The sequence below is a fragment of the Prunus persica genome, chromosome G8, assembly GCF_000346465.2.
Source record: "Prunus persica cultivar Lovell chromosome G8, Prunus_persica_NCBIv2, whole genome shotgun sequence".
Classification (NCBI taxonomy): domain Eukaryota; kingdom Viridiplantae; phylum Streptophyta; class Magnoliopsida; order Rosales; family Rosaceae; genus Prunus; species Prunus persica.
In genome coordinates, this window is record NC_034016.1 from 15989545 (window position 1) to 16004018 (window position 14474).

At 36.7% G+C, this 14474-nt stretch overlaps 3 protein-coding genes and 1 long non-coding RNA gene across 6 annotated transcripts; 3 read left to right on the forward strand and 1 right to left on the reverse strand.

Annotated features, from left to right (window-relative positions):
- Positions 739-2308, forward strand: LOC18768163 (chlorophyll a-b binding protein 6, chloroplastic). The gene is made up of 4 exons (XM_007201177.2): positions 739-1097; positions 1349-1451; positions 1575-1863; positions 1966-2308. Exons 1-4 carry the CDS (start codon positions 898-900, stop codon positions 2115-2117), a joined length of 744 nt encoding a protein of 247 aa, XP_007201239.1. The 5' UTR covers positions 739-897; the 3' UTR covers positions 2118-2308.
- On the reverse strand, positions 3006-4126 carry LOC18767750. Of its 2 annotated transcripts, none has more exons than XR_002272910.1 (2): positions 3752-4126; positions 3006-3420 (listed from the first exon to the last, which is right to left on the reverse strand). It is a non-coding gene; the product is annotated as an uncharacterized LOC18767750 (long non-coding RNA). The 2 variants fall into 2 exon arrangements; XR_002272911.1 differs by having other exon boundaries at positions 3747-4126.
- Positions 4866-7131, forward strand: LOC18767773 (sorbitol dehydrogenase). Its single transcript, XM_020570478.1, has 6 exons — positions 4866-5178; positions 5322-5389; positions 5541-5777; positions 6041-6331; positions 6414-6601; positions 6745-7131. Exons 1-6 carry the CDS (start codon positions 5040-5042, stop codon positions 6935-6937), a joined length of 1116 nt encoding a protein of 371 aa, XP_020426067.1. The 5' UTR covers positions 4866-5039; the 3' UTR covers positions 6938-7131.
- On the forward strand, positions 9554-12091 carry LOC18767970 (sorbitol dehydrogenase). Of its 2 annotated transcripts, none has more exons than XM_007201018.2 (6): positions 9554-9771; positions 9908-9975; positions 10169-10405; positions 10945-11235; positions 11322-11509; positions 11652-12091. In XM_007201018.2, exons 1-6 carry the CDS (start codon positions 9633-9635, stop codon positions 11842-11844), a joined length of 1116 nt encoding a protein of 371 aa, XP_007201080.1. In that variant the 5' UTR covers positions 9554-9632; the 3' UTR covers positions 11845-12091. The 2 variants fall into 2 exon arrangements, with proteins under 2 accessions (XP_007201080.1, XP_020426068.1); XM_020570479.1 differs by having other exon boundaries at positions 11325-11509.

Genomic DNA, 14474 nt, shown 5'->3' on the forward strand with positions numbered 1-14474 from the left:
TCAAAATTTTGTGACTGAGATTGAATTGGATATTGGATTATGAGGTTGATTAACGGTAATTTAATGATGTGTTTGATGCTACTCATCCATCCGAATCATAATCCTACTACATTTGGCCCTAACAAGATTAGGCATTATTCAATCCACGTTGTTTAGATCGCCAAATATTTAACTAGGGTCGTAAATCATATTGAGTCATATCATCTATCCCACCAAATGAACTATATTTGTACATAAACGTGACATGACTATTTTGGGAGTTTTTACACTAAAACGGCAAAAGATTTATTAATTAATTAGCATATAGGACATTGTTGGGTTAATTAAATGAATTGTTGAGTTAAACTAAAAAGTTACTTATAAATGGAAGAATTTCAATCGTAAATTCGATGAAACTCACTAAAACATCCATGTCAATCAATTCGTATAAACAACTAATCTTAGCACTTTAATTAGTCGAAGAATTGTACGTGCGTTCTTTTGTGTTTTCCATTTTAATTAAGCTAGTACTTTGCTTTTTCTTCATCTTGAATTCTTCAGTCTTCCGTTTGCTAAGCATTTTACCATTTCACCCTTAACTTCTGTGCTTGCAGATGGGTTAGATTTTCAAGCAGAACTCAACCTGCACCACACATATAAGATTTGACCTATCAACTGGGATATTCCACACATGGCCACCTATTTGGATTGACAGAATCCACGTGGCCCAATAATAGAGCACAAGCAAGCAGCATTAGCCAATCACAATCCACATTTGGATTCTTCTATATCTCCCACAAGTTGTGTACCCTCTACTACTAGTATTCCTTGCCACTCCTTCCACCTCCCATATTCTAAGTCTCCCCTTCTTCCTCCTCCCACAGACCAAAAATCTTGCAGGCATTCATTTGTTCATTAATGGCTTCCAACACTTTGATGAGCTGTGGCATCGCCACCACAGCCTTCCCTTCAGTCCTCTCATCCTCCAAGTCTAAATTTGCCACCAGTGCAGTCCAGCTCCCCAGTGTTGGTGCCAATGCCTCCTCCAGGTTCTCCATGTCCGCTGATTGGATGCCCGGCCAGCCGAGACCTCCTTATCTAGACGGCTCTGCACCCGGGTAACGAAATATAACAATTCAATAATAATGTTGGGGTCATCAAATATGTTTCGTATCTTGTTAGAAATAAATAAAGTGTAGAGCTAATTTAGATTTGAATAACTTAAATAGTTCGAGGTCATTTGGTGAACGAAATTTGGTGACGCTAACATGTTAATTAATTTGAAGAAAACCATATTATATTTCCTATATTTTGGAGTTTATGTTAGTTTAGTGACATTGTATTAATTTGTTGCTTGTTGGGGTTTCAGTGACTTTGGATTTGACCCACTTCGGCTAGGAGAAGTGCCAGAAAACTTGGAGAGGTTCAAGGAGTCTGAGCTCATTCACTGCAGATGGGCTATGCTTGCTGTTGTAAGTACTAAAACTATACAAACATTTTCATTAAAAATTCCATCAATTTTGTTTACTTTTTTTTACTTGAAATTTATTTACTTTTAATTTGAGGATTAAACTTGCAAATTACAACTTTTGCAGCCAGGGATTCTAGTACCAGAGGCTTTGGGATTGGGCAACTGGGTAAAGGCACAAGAGTGGGCTGCCGTTCCAGGAGGCCAAGCCACCTACTTAGGCAACCCAGTTCCATGGGGCACATTGCCCACAATTTTGGTCATCGAGTTCCTTTCCATTGCTTTTGTAGAGCACCAACGCAGCATGGAAAAGGACCCTGAGAAGAAAAAGTACCCTGGTGGAGCTTTTGACCCCTTGGGCTACTCCAAGGACCCTAAGAAGTTTGAGGAATACAAAGTCAAGGAGATAAAAAACGGTCAGCACACATATACCTAGTCTCTTGTAATTACAATGTTTTATGTTGTCAGACTATGAATGTGTTATAATCTAATTACTCGCTAATTTAATGATTGTGTAGGCCGGCTCGCATTGTTGGCTTTTGTGGGTTTCGTTGTTCAACAGTCGGCGTACCCTGGCACCGGACCTTTGGAGAATTTGGCCACTCACTTGGCTGACCCATGGCACAACAACATTGGGGACGTCATTATCCCAAAGGGGATTTTGCCTTGATTATCCCATGCAATATTTTGATTTACACCCACTGTAAAAATTAAAATTCCATGTAACCGTATGCAATGAATCCGAACATCTTGTCTTTGGCATGCTTGAGTGAGTTTACAAGCAAACTTTTACTATCCCCCTTCATATCTTAGATCTATCTAAAGAACTGTATTGAATATATCAGTTAGTTCTTTTCTAAATCTGCTTCATTATTCTTCAGTGTGTATTTCTTTTCTCTTTGAGAAGGGTTGTAATTTAAGTATCAAAACAAAATAAAGACCATCGAGCAATAGGACACTGTTATTTTATTAATGCTTGCATTACAAGTAGTTGGTAAAACACACACAAACGACTCCTTCGTCAACCTTCACACATTGGGAACTTGCATATTGGGCCTTGAGCTGAGCAATACAGTCTGCTTGACAATCAGCCTCGTTACAGGTAGACGCATCAGGAGAAGGGGCTGGGCGTGGAGCCAACAACGTCATAAGCACCAATGTCAAACGCATTGCAGCTTTTCCTTCTATTGAAAAACTTGAAGAAGAAAAAAAACACACAAAAGTTTATTGAGAGACTGTGTCTTCATGGGTTTTTGTTGATGTGTGAATGGACTGTAATGTAAAGGGTATAAATTATAGGATTTGATGGATGCTTATTATGGAAAGGTATCTGTTTGGTGGATTCATGCGTGTTGTTGAAGGGTATTAACAACATGCGGTGCAAGTTGTTGAAGCCGATGTCGTTAAAAGATTCAAGGCTTTCGACAACACACTTTGCATGTTGTCATACTAAATATCATTGTTTCATTATTATTTTCAAATTCACCTTATAACAATATAGTTCATTTATAAATTGAAGTTTTATGATAAGTAAAACTATTTTCTTCTTTCCCAATAATAAGATAACACATATTAAAGAATTTTCATTCAAAAAATAACTCCATACGTATTACAATGATCAATAGATTCATTGTCAAAGTTACACTTATCCAAATGGAAGTAGAGGGAAATTGTACTATGCCTATAATTACATTTCAAAACCCTCGTCAAGCATGGTCTAGAAACTTGATTTAGTTAGGCTAGACAGCTTATGAGCTGATGAGTTGGATGTAAAGTGCTAGATTGGTAGAAGAATCCCAAATTCAATATGCTACATGACTGCCCGCTTCAGTGTTAGAAGAATTCCAGTTCAGATTGTACTCTTGTGCAATTTCCTTCAACCCTAAGCCTGGCCTCTCCAGAGGGAACACTCTAAGCTGAAATTGAGCGGCAAAAAAACTATATTGACATACAAGTCTGCAGAAATGGATTACCTGTGCATTTTTTTAAATTTTAATGCTTTAGGAACCCACAAACATCACTGTAATGAATAAACTACTCACGCAACTATCTACATGGATCAGTTCCAGTAGACAAAATTCACCAATATTATACACAAAAAGACACTATATATTTATTTCACCAATCCAGAGGAAGATTACGTAGACTATTTAGCATTGAATAGTTCTCTTCTTTGTGATATTTATACAAGCAGCTAGAGCACGAAATTAAAATGCAGCGGTTTTGGTTTTGGGATTTGGGGGTTTTTGGATTTCTCAGTATGATAGACAGAAATTGAGGAGGGAGGAAGGAAATCGACCTGACCTGGAGGCTGTTAGAGGTTGAGAACGAGGAGATAGATGTCTCAGATTCTTCCCGATCAGTTTTCAGAACCATCAGTTTAAAGAGGAAGAAGGTTCCGCACCTTGCTCTCCAATTGGATAAATTTTAGTCTAAAATCTTGAGAATATAAAAGGGATTGTGAGGAAAAGAGAGAGAGAATGGTGCAGGCATGAAGTCTGAGAACGAAGAGGAAAAGGGATTCTAGATGAGAGGGAGCAAGTGAGGGTCAGAGATTGGGAGGGGACGAGAGACAGAGGACGATAGAGGATTTGAGCGTAAGAGAGGGTGCCAATTAGAAAAGTAGTGAATAAAAATAGCGGGACCCTGAAATTAAAAAAGAGTTTGAGAGAGAGACTGAAATTTTAGGCTGAAAAGTGAGCCCGCAAAAAAAATCGGATAGTTTTTCCACCGATATTTTACTGTAGTAAATTGATATAGTTTTGACAACATGTGATGCGTGTTGTTGAACTTTAGATACAACAACACGCAAGGATGCGTTGTAAAATATCTTCGAAATTTCATTTTGACAACACGCACTAAATGTAAGTTGTTGAGAGCGGTATAACACGACACACATGAGACTGAAATTTTAAGCTGAAAAGTGAGCCCGCAAAAAAATTCGGATAGTTTTTTCAACAACATTTTGCTGTAGTAAATTGATATAGTTTTCAACAACACGCAAAGGATGCTTTGTTAAAATGTCCCCGAAATTCCAATTTGATAACGCGCACTAAATGTAAATTGTTGAAATTGGTATAATACGACACGCACTAAATGCAAGTTGTTGAAAACGGTATAATACTACACGCACAATCTACACGTTGTGGAAAGTCTAATTCCACAACGCCTAATTTACGTACGTTGTTAATAACGTGTTATTGTATGGTATTTTCCTTCTACTGTGTGTTTGACTAATTTAGATGTGTTTGGAAAAATGTAGCCAAAAGTGATGTAATGGATGATGGTTGAATGTGGCGTCGAAAACCCTTGCATGAGATAAGAACAAGCCACCCACTTACGTACGTAGTCAAAAACAATACCATCGATTGTTCTGGTCTAGAGCAAAGCTTTTTCCTATAAAATAAGTGCTTAGTCTATTTTGAAATAATATAACAATAAGGCGTACTCATTTACAGATGTGCGACCACAGTATAGATTTAATAAAGTTGCAGGCCATCACATTTCTCCATCTACATCTCTCAACACAGGCTTCAAAGACTGGCATACATTAGTCCAAAGAAGCAAAAACAGAGAAAAACAAAGATAGCAAATGGGTAAGGGAGGAAAGCCTGATGGAGGTGATGGCTTTGGAGATGCAAGCAGGGATGGTGTTGAACAAGAGAACATGGCTGCTTGGCTTCTTGGTGTTAACACCCTCAAAATCCAACCTTTCAAGCTCCCTAATCTCGGTACCAATTTGTTCTTTTTCTGGATCACTGTTTTTTTAAAAAACTCAACTTCTTTCACTTTTCAGGTCAAATTATTATTTGTGTTGTGATCCTTTTTGCCTAATTGACTTCCTGTGCTCCTTGTTCCCTTGGGATTTCTTTAGGACCCTGTGATGTTTTAGTTCGACTCAAGGCTGTTGGCATATGCGGCAGTGATGTTCACCACTTCAAGGTCCCCCCCGCCCCCCCCCTCTTTCCCTTCTTGGCTGCAAGGGTCTGGGCATACTGTCTTGGTCAACTGACATAACCCAACCCATGTCTCCATTATAACTAATTAAATTGGTAAATATGTACTGTTTTGATTGTTGTTTGTTACTTTTCAGAACATGAGATGTGCAGATTTTGTGGTGAAAGAGCCAATGGTAATTGGGCATGAGTGTGCTGGGATCGTAGAGGAAGTTGGGAGTGAGGTGAAGCATCTGGTGCCTGGTGACCGTGTGGCAGTAGAGCCCGGCATCAATTGCAAGCGATGTGAGCTATGCAAACGAGGTCGATATAATCTATGCTCCGGGATGAAGTTTTTCGGGTCCCCTCCAACTCATGGTTGCCTGGCAAATCAGGTATACACGTATTTGCAGCATATTAAATGCCAGTTGTAACTAGCACAAGATGACACGTGGAGTGTTGTAATCTTGTCACAAGTGGAACTTTGAAGGGCCGGCCCGAATATTATTGACTTGAACTTTTCCCCCGGTTTCTATTGAATTTAACAATCAGTATTGGATAAGGCTGACTAGAGCATGACTGGACTTTTTTAGTGGGCAATTCAAATTTGAGGTAGGTGTTTGAGATACATGATGGTTTCTTATATTTTATTTTGCAGGTTGTCCATCCTGGAGACCTGTGTTTTAAACTACCAGACAATGTGAGCTTGGAGGAAGGGGCAATGTGTGAGCCCTTAAGTGTTGGTGTTCATGCTTGTCGTCGGGCTAATGTCTGTCCAGAAACAAATGTTTTGGTCATGGGAGCAGGACCTATCGGACTTGTTACAGTGTTGGCTGCTCGTGCCTTTGAAGCATCTAGAATTGTCGTGGCGGATGTGAATGACCACCGTTTATCTGTTGCAAAGGCTCTTGGTGCACATGAGATTGTCAAAGTTTCCACAAATATCGAGGTACATGACGCTGTTAGATGTTCGGGGTTTGTAAGGTGACATTAACCCTTTTTTTAATGAGTTTATGTAAATTATTTTGAAGGAGGTTGCTGAAGAAGTGGCTAAGATAAAAGAAGCTATGGGAACTCGAGTGGATGTAAGCTTTGATTGTGCAGGGTTTAATAAAACCATGGCGACAGCTCTGAGTGCTACTGGTTCCGGTGGCAAAGTTTGCCTTGTGGGAATGGGCCAGAGAGAGTTGACTCTCCCACTCACGTCAGCTACTGCCAGGTATAAATTGATTAATTCATTTGTTCAGTTTGTAAACCTATTTGTATCGTATTTGGTATGACATCTGTAATAGAGGCATGAGACATGACTCACTTGTGATACGTATTATTTGTATTATTTATACTTTCATGATTTTAATACAGAGAGGTCGATGTGATTGGAATTTTCCGATACAAGAACACATGGCCCTTGTGCCTTGAATTGTTGAGAAGTGGTAAGGTTGATGTGAAGCCCCTGATAACACATCGTTTTGGATTCTCCCAAACGGAAGTGGAAAAAGCATTTGAAACCAGTGCTGGTGGAGCCAATGCCATTAAGGTCATGTTTAATCTGTAAAATTGGCTCAAGGAAATGGAGCCAATCTTTAGTGAAATTTTTGTTGTGCTTTGTTTGCCTAATAATTGGGGTTTGTGGTTGGGTGTTGTACTTATAATGAGCCCATTTTAAACCCATATAGTCGGGTACAAGTTTCTGTTGTAAAAAAAACAACTATTGAAAGGAACAAGGAGATTGACCCCCAAAAAAACAAAGGAACATGTGATCCCAAACCAAAGCACACAAATACAACCAAATCTTCACCAAGAAAACACCTAATACCATCACGAGACTTATTGAAGGTAGAGAGACGCAACTAAAGGCAAGAACCCTAATTAGATTATCTATATCCCACCCTATTGCAGTCAACAGAAATACATGGTGTATAGAACAATTAATTATTTTTTTTAGCTTATCACACGCAAGTCACACTTGATCATTTAAATAAAATGTTCCATTCAAATTCAACACATATGTATAGATATAGTCCCTTAAGGGGTATTTTCTCAAAGGTGGCCTTAAAAGCGAAGAAAATATAGAACAATTTTGAGTAGAGCAGTTTTTTTTTTTAATTTTTCAAATTAGCGATAATTGTATTCAATAATTGGTTACACAGACCAAATACACATAACGGGTTAATATATAAAGATGGATGCACAATAATCACAAAGGGTTAATCCAGAGATTGGAGGATACACCAGCAACATCGCACATCTTATATCTCTACTAATAACCCTAAAAGATCAAATACATTTCAACGTAATAGTCACATGCATGAGTAGAGTAGAGAAGTTTTTATCCATGAAGACTATAGTAAAATAAAGAATTGAATACATTGACAATGAATTATTACATACTTCGGATACAAGTCTGTTTGCTTGTCCAGGGAAAGAAGTGGAGAGCTAATTAAGCAGCTAAGGAATTTGATCCAGACAAAAATCAAAGCAAATGAAAATGTGCTGAAAACAAAAGGCTTCATTGTTGGAAATTTAATATTATAATATTTAATTTAGTACAAGTGTCGTGTTTTAGCCAAGTATTGCAACTTTCAGCAATTCAAACAAAACGCGCTGCTTGGTATTTAGAGAATTTCAGATGTAATTATATCGCATCCATTGTAAACAGCCACATTGTTTCAAACGTGATGTTTGAGTTCTTTATAAACCCATGGGCGTGGCCCTCTTCTTTACAGTAGTAGGAGTTTTCCCAACTCAAGCCAAATCTTCTTTCCGGTCTAGTTAAAAGAGTGCAAATATATAATTGGTTCGTGAGAGCTTTAAAGTTGTACAAGAAAATCTGTCTTTAGGTCAAATTACATTAACGTATTTGATACACATCAATTTCTCCCGAAGCCACTTTTGGTGGGGCTTTTGACCCTTGGGCTACTCCGAAGGACCTAAGAAGTTTGAGAAATACAAAGTCAAAGATGAAAGGGTCAGCACACATATTGCCTAGTTATTTATATAAATATGATGTTTTATTATGTTATTTATATAAATATGATGAATCTATAGAGAATGTAATTACTAATCTAATGATTGTGTGGGCCGACTCGCAATTTTTTTTATTTATCCAAACGATATTAGTAACGGAGAATTCGAACACAAGTGCAGGAATTGTTCCATTTGAACTACAAATTCTTTATTATCAACTTACATTATTGACTTTCATGTGTTTTGTTGACTTTCATGTGTTTCGTTGTTCAACGAGGCGTATGCTTGCAAATTGGTGGCAGTTGCATTGGGGACATCATTATCCCAAAGCAAACTTTTACCGTGGCCTTTTTTTATAGACTCCTTTTTTTTCTTTTAATTTTTTTTTCCCTGTCAAGATAATGGAGACTTCTATTATATTTAATGTCATGAGGACCAAAGCAAGCACCAATCTCAAACGCATTGCAGCTCTTCCTTCCATTGAAAAATCTGAAGGAAAAAAAAAACACACAAAAGTTTATGTTATGTTATGTGACAGAATATTGAGAGGCTTTGTCTTGATGGGTTTTGGTTGCTGTGTAAATGGACTGCCATATGTAGAGGGTATCTGTTTGGTGGAATTAAATCTGAAATTACCAAATTTGTCTACCTTAATTTGTCCTAAAAATATTGGTAACTATTCTTTAGGGTTTGGTGCACTCTATTCGATACAATATACGTCATTTTAAATATGATGTATTAAATTCACTTAAATTATAATACGTGTAAATATATTAATATTACGTTGTTTTAATAAGATGTATTGAATTCACTCAAATTATAATACGTGTATATATATGAAATTGTGTATTTGATAAACATGAAAATTCCTGAAGTCAATGACTAATCTAGATGTGCTTGGAACAATCTAGCCAACAGTGATGTAACGGATTGTGGTTGAATGTGGCAAGGAAAACCTTGCATGAGATGAGTACTTACGTAGGCAAATACCATTAAATGCTGGATTATTCTGGTATATAAAATAAGGTGTGCTTAGTCTAAATTTTTATTCTAAAAAAATAAGGTGTTTAGTCTAAGTTTTTATTCTAAAAATATAAGGTGTTTAGTCTAAATTTTTTTTCTAAAAAAATAAAGCGTGCAATTAAAAGATGTGACCCCCACGTCATCATATAGATTTAAGAAGGTAGCAGGCCATCACGTTTCTCCATCTACATCTCTCAACACAGGCTTCATAAAGACTGGCATAAATCCAAAGCACCAAAAAAAATAAACTCAGATAACGAATGGGTAAGGGAGGAAAGCCTGATGGAGGTGATGGTTTTGAGGAAGCCAGCAGAGATGGTTGTGAACAAGAGAACATGGCTGCTTGGCTGCTTGGTGTTAACACCCTCAAAATCCAACCTTTCAAGCTCCCTAATCTCGGTACCAATTTGTTCTGTTTCTGGATCACTGTTTCTTTAAAGTCAACTTCTTACACTTTCCAGGTCAAATTATTATTTGTGATCCTTTTTGCCTAATTGACTTCCTGCGTTCCTTGTTTTCTTGGTATTTTCTTTAGGACCCCGTGATGTTTTAATTCGACTCAAGGCTGTTGGCATATGTGGCAGTGATGTTCACCACTTCAAGGTCACCCCCTCTTTTCCTTCTTAGTTCTTTATTATATTCATGATAGAGAAAAGGCCGGGCACAATGCTCTAATCAACTAACCTAATTCACGTCTTCACAGGGAATTCGAACACATTGATTGTTAAACAATATATACTTTAAATTAATTGGTAAATGGCCTGTTTTGATTGTTGTTGTTTGTTACTATTTTCAGAACATGAGATGTGCAGATTTTGTGGTGAAAGAGCCAATGGTAATCGGGCATGAGTGTGCTGGGTTCGTAGAGGAAGTTGGGAGTGAGGTGAAGCATCTGGTGCCTGGTGACCGTGTGGCAGTAGAGCCCGGCATCAATTGCAAGCGATGTGAGCTATGCAAACAAGGCCGATATAATCTATGCCCCGAGATGAAGTTTTTCGGGTCCCCTCCAACTCATGGTTGCCTGACAAATCAGGTATCCACGTATTTGCAGCATATTATATGCCAGTTGTAACTAGCACAAGATGACACGTGGAGCGTTGTAAGCTTGGCAGAAGTGGAACATTTAGTATTGGATAAGGCTGACTAGAGCATGACTAGACTTTGAGTTTTTGTTTTGTTTTTGGGTTACAAGACTTTGAGTTTATTTTAATTGTGACTTCTTTGAATATGGGTTATGTTGAGGAGGTGTGTTGATAGGTTGAATTTTCTCTGCTATTCTGGATTTTTGTGCAAGATTTGTGTCCTAGTCTAAAATGTATTTAAATGTGGGAGACATAAAAAAGATGCGGGGTCGTTTGTCTGCTTGGTTAGTCAAACATGGGTTAGTTCATAGATCTTTGCCTACCAAACATCGATTATAACTATTGTCCAAATGAATTGGACTGGTCCTCTGAGTTGAAATAGTACAAATAACAACACTCACTTTGAGATACTATAGTTTTTTTAGTGGGCAATTCAAATTTGAAGCAGGTGTTTGAGATACATGATGTTTTCTTATATTTTATTTCACAGGTTGTCCATCCTGGAGACCTGTGTTTTAAACTACCAAACAATGTGAGCTTGGAGGAAGGGGCAATGTGTGAGCCCTTAAGTGTTGGTGTTCATGCTTGTCGTCGGGCTAATGTCGGTCCAGAAACAAATGTTTTGGTCATGGGAGCAGGACCTATAGGACTTGTTACACTGTTGGCTGCTCGTGCCTTCGAAGCACCTAGAATTGTCGTGGCGGATGTGAATGACCACCGTTTATCCGTTGCAAAGGCTCTTGGTGCACATGAGATTGTCAAAGTTTCCACAAATATTGAGGTACATGCTGCTGTCACATGTTCGGGATTTGTAGGGTGACATCAGCCCTTTTTTTTTATAATGAGTTTATCTAAATTATTTTGAAGGAGGTTGCTGAAGAAATTGTTAAAATAAAAGAAGCTATGGGAACTCGAGTGGATGTAAGCTTCGATTGTGCAGGGTTTAATAAAACCATGACGACAGCTTTGAGTGCTACTGGTTCCGGTGGCAAAGTTTGCCTTGTGGGAATGGGCCAGAGAGAGCTGACTCTCCCACTCACTTCAGCTGCTGCCAGGTATAAATTGATTAATTCATTTGTTCAGTTTGTAAACTTTTTTTTTGGTATTTGGTGTCACATCTCTAATAGAGGCATGAGACATGACTCACTTGTGACATGTATTATTTGTATTATTTATGATTTCATGATTTGAATACAGAGAGGTCGATGTGATTGGAATTTTCCGATACAAGAACACATGGCCCTTGTGCCTCGAATTGTTGAGAAGTAGTAAGGTTGATGTGAAGCCCCTGATAACACATCGTTTTGGATTCTCTCAAAAGGAAGTGGAAAAAGCATTTGAAACCAGTGCTAGTGGAGGCAATGCCATTAAGGTCATGTTTAATCTGTAGAATTGGCTCAAGGAAATGGAGCCAATCTTTGGTGAAATTTTTGTTGTGCTTTGTTTGCCCAATAATCGGGGTTTGTGGTTGGGTGTTGTACTTATAATTAGCCCATTTTAAACCCATCTTAGTCGGGTACAAGTTTCTGTTGTAAAAAATAATAATAATAATAAATAACTATTAAAAGGACCAAGGAGTATCATTTTGTGATAATAATTGTAATAAAGATATAGAAAATAAATTAAATACTAAAATTTTATACTTTTTTTAATATATACAAAGCAGTGGGTGAATTATTTACTTACTTAAGTACCAAGCAAAACCCTATTTGTTTAGAATAGTCCTCTAATTATTTAAGTTAATACCTAATATTTAATGTAATTTATTTAAGATAAGTATGGACAAAAATATTGAGGGTCCAAAACTATGAAAATATTGAGAAAAAATAGCTAATTTTGAATAAAGACATGGAAATCTTGAATAATTTTTCAATACATATTTATATAATTAATTTTGTACTACTTCAACTCTACAAACTAGTAAAATCTAGTTGCATAATAAATTGTCTAGTAATAATTAAAAATTTTGGCAAGTTACAACTGAAAAGGTCGGTCACTATATAATATTTGTTTTTAATTTTTTTTAATTTTTTAATATATATTATTTTTATTCAATAATATGTGAAAATTATGTGTATATTAGTGAAAATTTTATAAAAAAAATGCTTGTATTAAACATGAAAGTGGTAAATTATTTATACAGGTAATAATTCTAGAAAAGTAAAAAATGAAAAGGGGACAATAGAGACTCAAGTAATGGCCTAATAGTAATGGATAATGCTCTAAACAACTCTTATCGATAAACGAAAATCGAGGAAAAAATTTTTAAAGAAAAAAAGGACCCCAGTGTATATATAAAGAGTATAGTGGATCGACTATACTATTTTTTTAATTTAAAAATAGAAAGAAAAAAAAAAACAGAGTACGCCCGGCTATACTTTTTATACCCAAAAAAGAATAATAATAAAAACAAGTATAGCCGCTAAGTACAGCCGCACGGCTATACTATCTAAAAAATAAAAATTCGAGTATAGCCGGCCGGCTAAACTACTTATACACACCCAATGAGGGTGATAACAACCACATCAAAAAAATGACAATTAAAAAGGATCGCAAATAATTAAGATTCAAGCTATTATAAAGACGGCATTCCTGCATTCATCTGAAGTAAATCGATGTGGTAAACAGTGCATTCAGTTGACTCATAAATGTTTAAAAAAAAAAAAAACCTGCTTTGCGATTTATATTAAAAAATCGATGTGGTAAACAGTAGCCGCTAAGTACAGCCGTTCGGTGTACAGCCGCTATATAACTTTTCATTCATGAACCCTTTTTACAAAGGTACCCTTTTGTCCTTGGAAAATACACACTCCTTTTCTCCGGTTTTCATATTGTCAGTCATTTTCTCTGGTTTTCATACTACACTCCTTTTTTTTCAGTTATTCATCTCATGTACCTTTTCTTATCGCAGGGTTGTTCCTTAGTCGTGCTCAATCATGACGATATATATTCAGACACGGTGAGGCCCTCCCTTATTTTACAGATGGAGTATCTAGCAGACATTCTGATAAGAGCAGAACCGTGGGAAGGTATTTGCTGGAACACATTTTGTCACTTCACCAGATTGAATTTTCTGTAAAATAGCTTCTCTAATATGGAAAAAAGCAAGAGTCTATTTCCTTTCATTTGAACAGTCCAATAGTGAGTTCACTGGTTCGCCAAGATAGATTGCTAGAAACTAGAAATTATGTCTGTCAAATCATTCATGTATGGTCATTTGTGGTTACTTACTTTTTGAGTCTTGGTTGTTATGGAAATGAATAATCTGCTACTTAAACTTTTAACATATGATAGTTGCTTTGTGTCATGGTCTTTTTTCTGGATTTTCTTCTTCTCTTCTCTTTTACCTGTCGTATCTTCTCCGCCGAGTTCACTAGATCACAATCCTGTGTTAGCAATTGAAAAATTGTGAGAACTATTTCCATTAGTATTGCTTGCTGGCTTGCTGCGGGTGACCTGCCAATTATGCCTGTAGCAAGTTTACTTTTCCTGTCTAGTATTACTTCCCAAAAGTATCATCTTAATGGTTTTGATATCCATACAATTGAACAAGATTACGAAAGTTATGATCCTCATTGTTCTTGTTGGTTGCTGTTGACAGACCTGCAAGACCTTCAAGGGCATTTACAGATTCATCACAGAGACCTTGAAGGTCTTTAAATATATTTTCACAATGCACCAACAATAAAAATATAGATTTCTTTGTAAGCCTACCTTTTGAGGTGCCTTTTGTAAAAGTCCCACATTGAAAATACAAACTACTGTATAGGTGTTTATAAACAAAGCACTATGTCAAATAGGAAAGTGTGGTTAACATAAACGAGTTGAGTTAATGGGCTTGGCAATAGGCTAGGCCTCCATTAACAATACTTATATTAATCAAAGACTTGGGCCTTGGGCAATAAATAGAATTTAATTATTGGGTGCACTTTTGCTATAATTTTTAATATTTTTAAATAGAAAATTAAGAGACATATATATACTATTTATATTCAATAATATGTGAGAATATTCAATAAT

What these genes read in the sequence shown, in the direction of transcription:
- LOC18768163 (XM_007201177.2), top strand. Translation starts at nt 898, where the DNA reads ATGGCTTCCAACACTTTGATGAGCTGTGGCATCGCCACCACAGCCTTC. An exon ending in CTAGACGGCTCTGCACCCGG is followed by an intron (nt 1,098 to 1,348) that starts GTAACGAAATAT and finishes TTGGGGTTTCAG; the next exon opens with TGACTTTGGATTTGACCCAC. An exon ending in AGTCAAGGAGATAAAAAACG is followed by an intron (nt 1,864 to 1,965) that starts GTCAGCACACAT and finishes ATGATTGTGTAG; the next exon opens with GCCGGCTCGCATTGTTGGCT.
- LOC18767773 (XM_020570478.1), top strand. Translation starts at nt 5,040, where the DNA reads ATGGGTAAGGGAGGAAAGCCTGATGGAGGTGATGGCTTTGGAGATGCA. An exon ending in ATGGTTGCCTGGCAAATCAG is followed by an intron (nt 5,778 to 6,040) that starts GTATACACGTAT and finishes TTTATTTTGCAG; the next exon opens with GTTGTCCATCCTGGAGACCT. An exon ending in AAGTTTCCACAAATATCGAG is followed by an intron (nt 6,332 to 6,413) that starts GTACATGACGCT and finishes ATTATTTTGAAG; the next exon opens with GAGGTTGCTGAAGAAGTGGC.
- LOC18767970 (XM_007201018.2), top strand. Translation starts at nt 9,633, where the DNA reads ATGGGTAAGGGAGGAAAGCCTGATGGAGGTGATGGTTTTGAGGAAGCC. An exon ending in ATGGTTGCCTGACAAATCAG is followed by an intron (nt 10,406 to 10,944) that starts GTATCCACGTAT and finishes TTTATTTCACAG; the next exon opens with GTTGTCCATCCTGGAGACCT. An exon ending in AAGTTTCCACAAATATTGAG is followed by an intron (nt 11,236 to 11,321) that starts GTACATGCTGCT and finishes ATTATTTTGAAG; the next exon opens with GAGGTTGCTGAAGAAATTGT.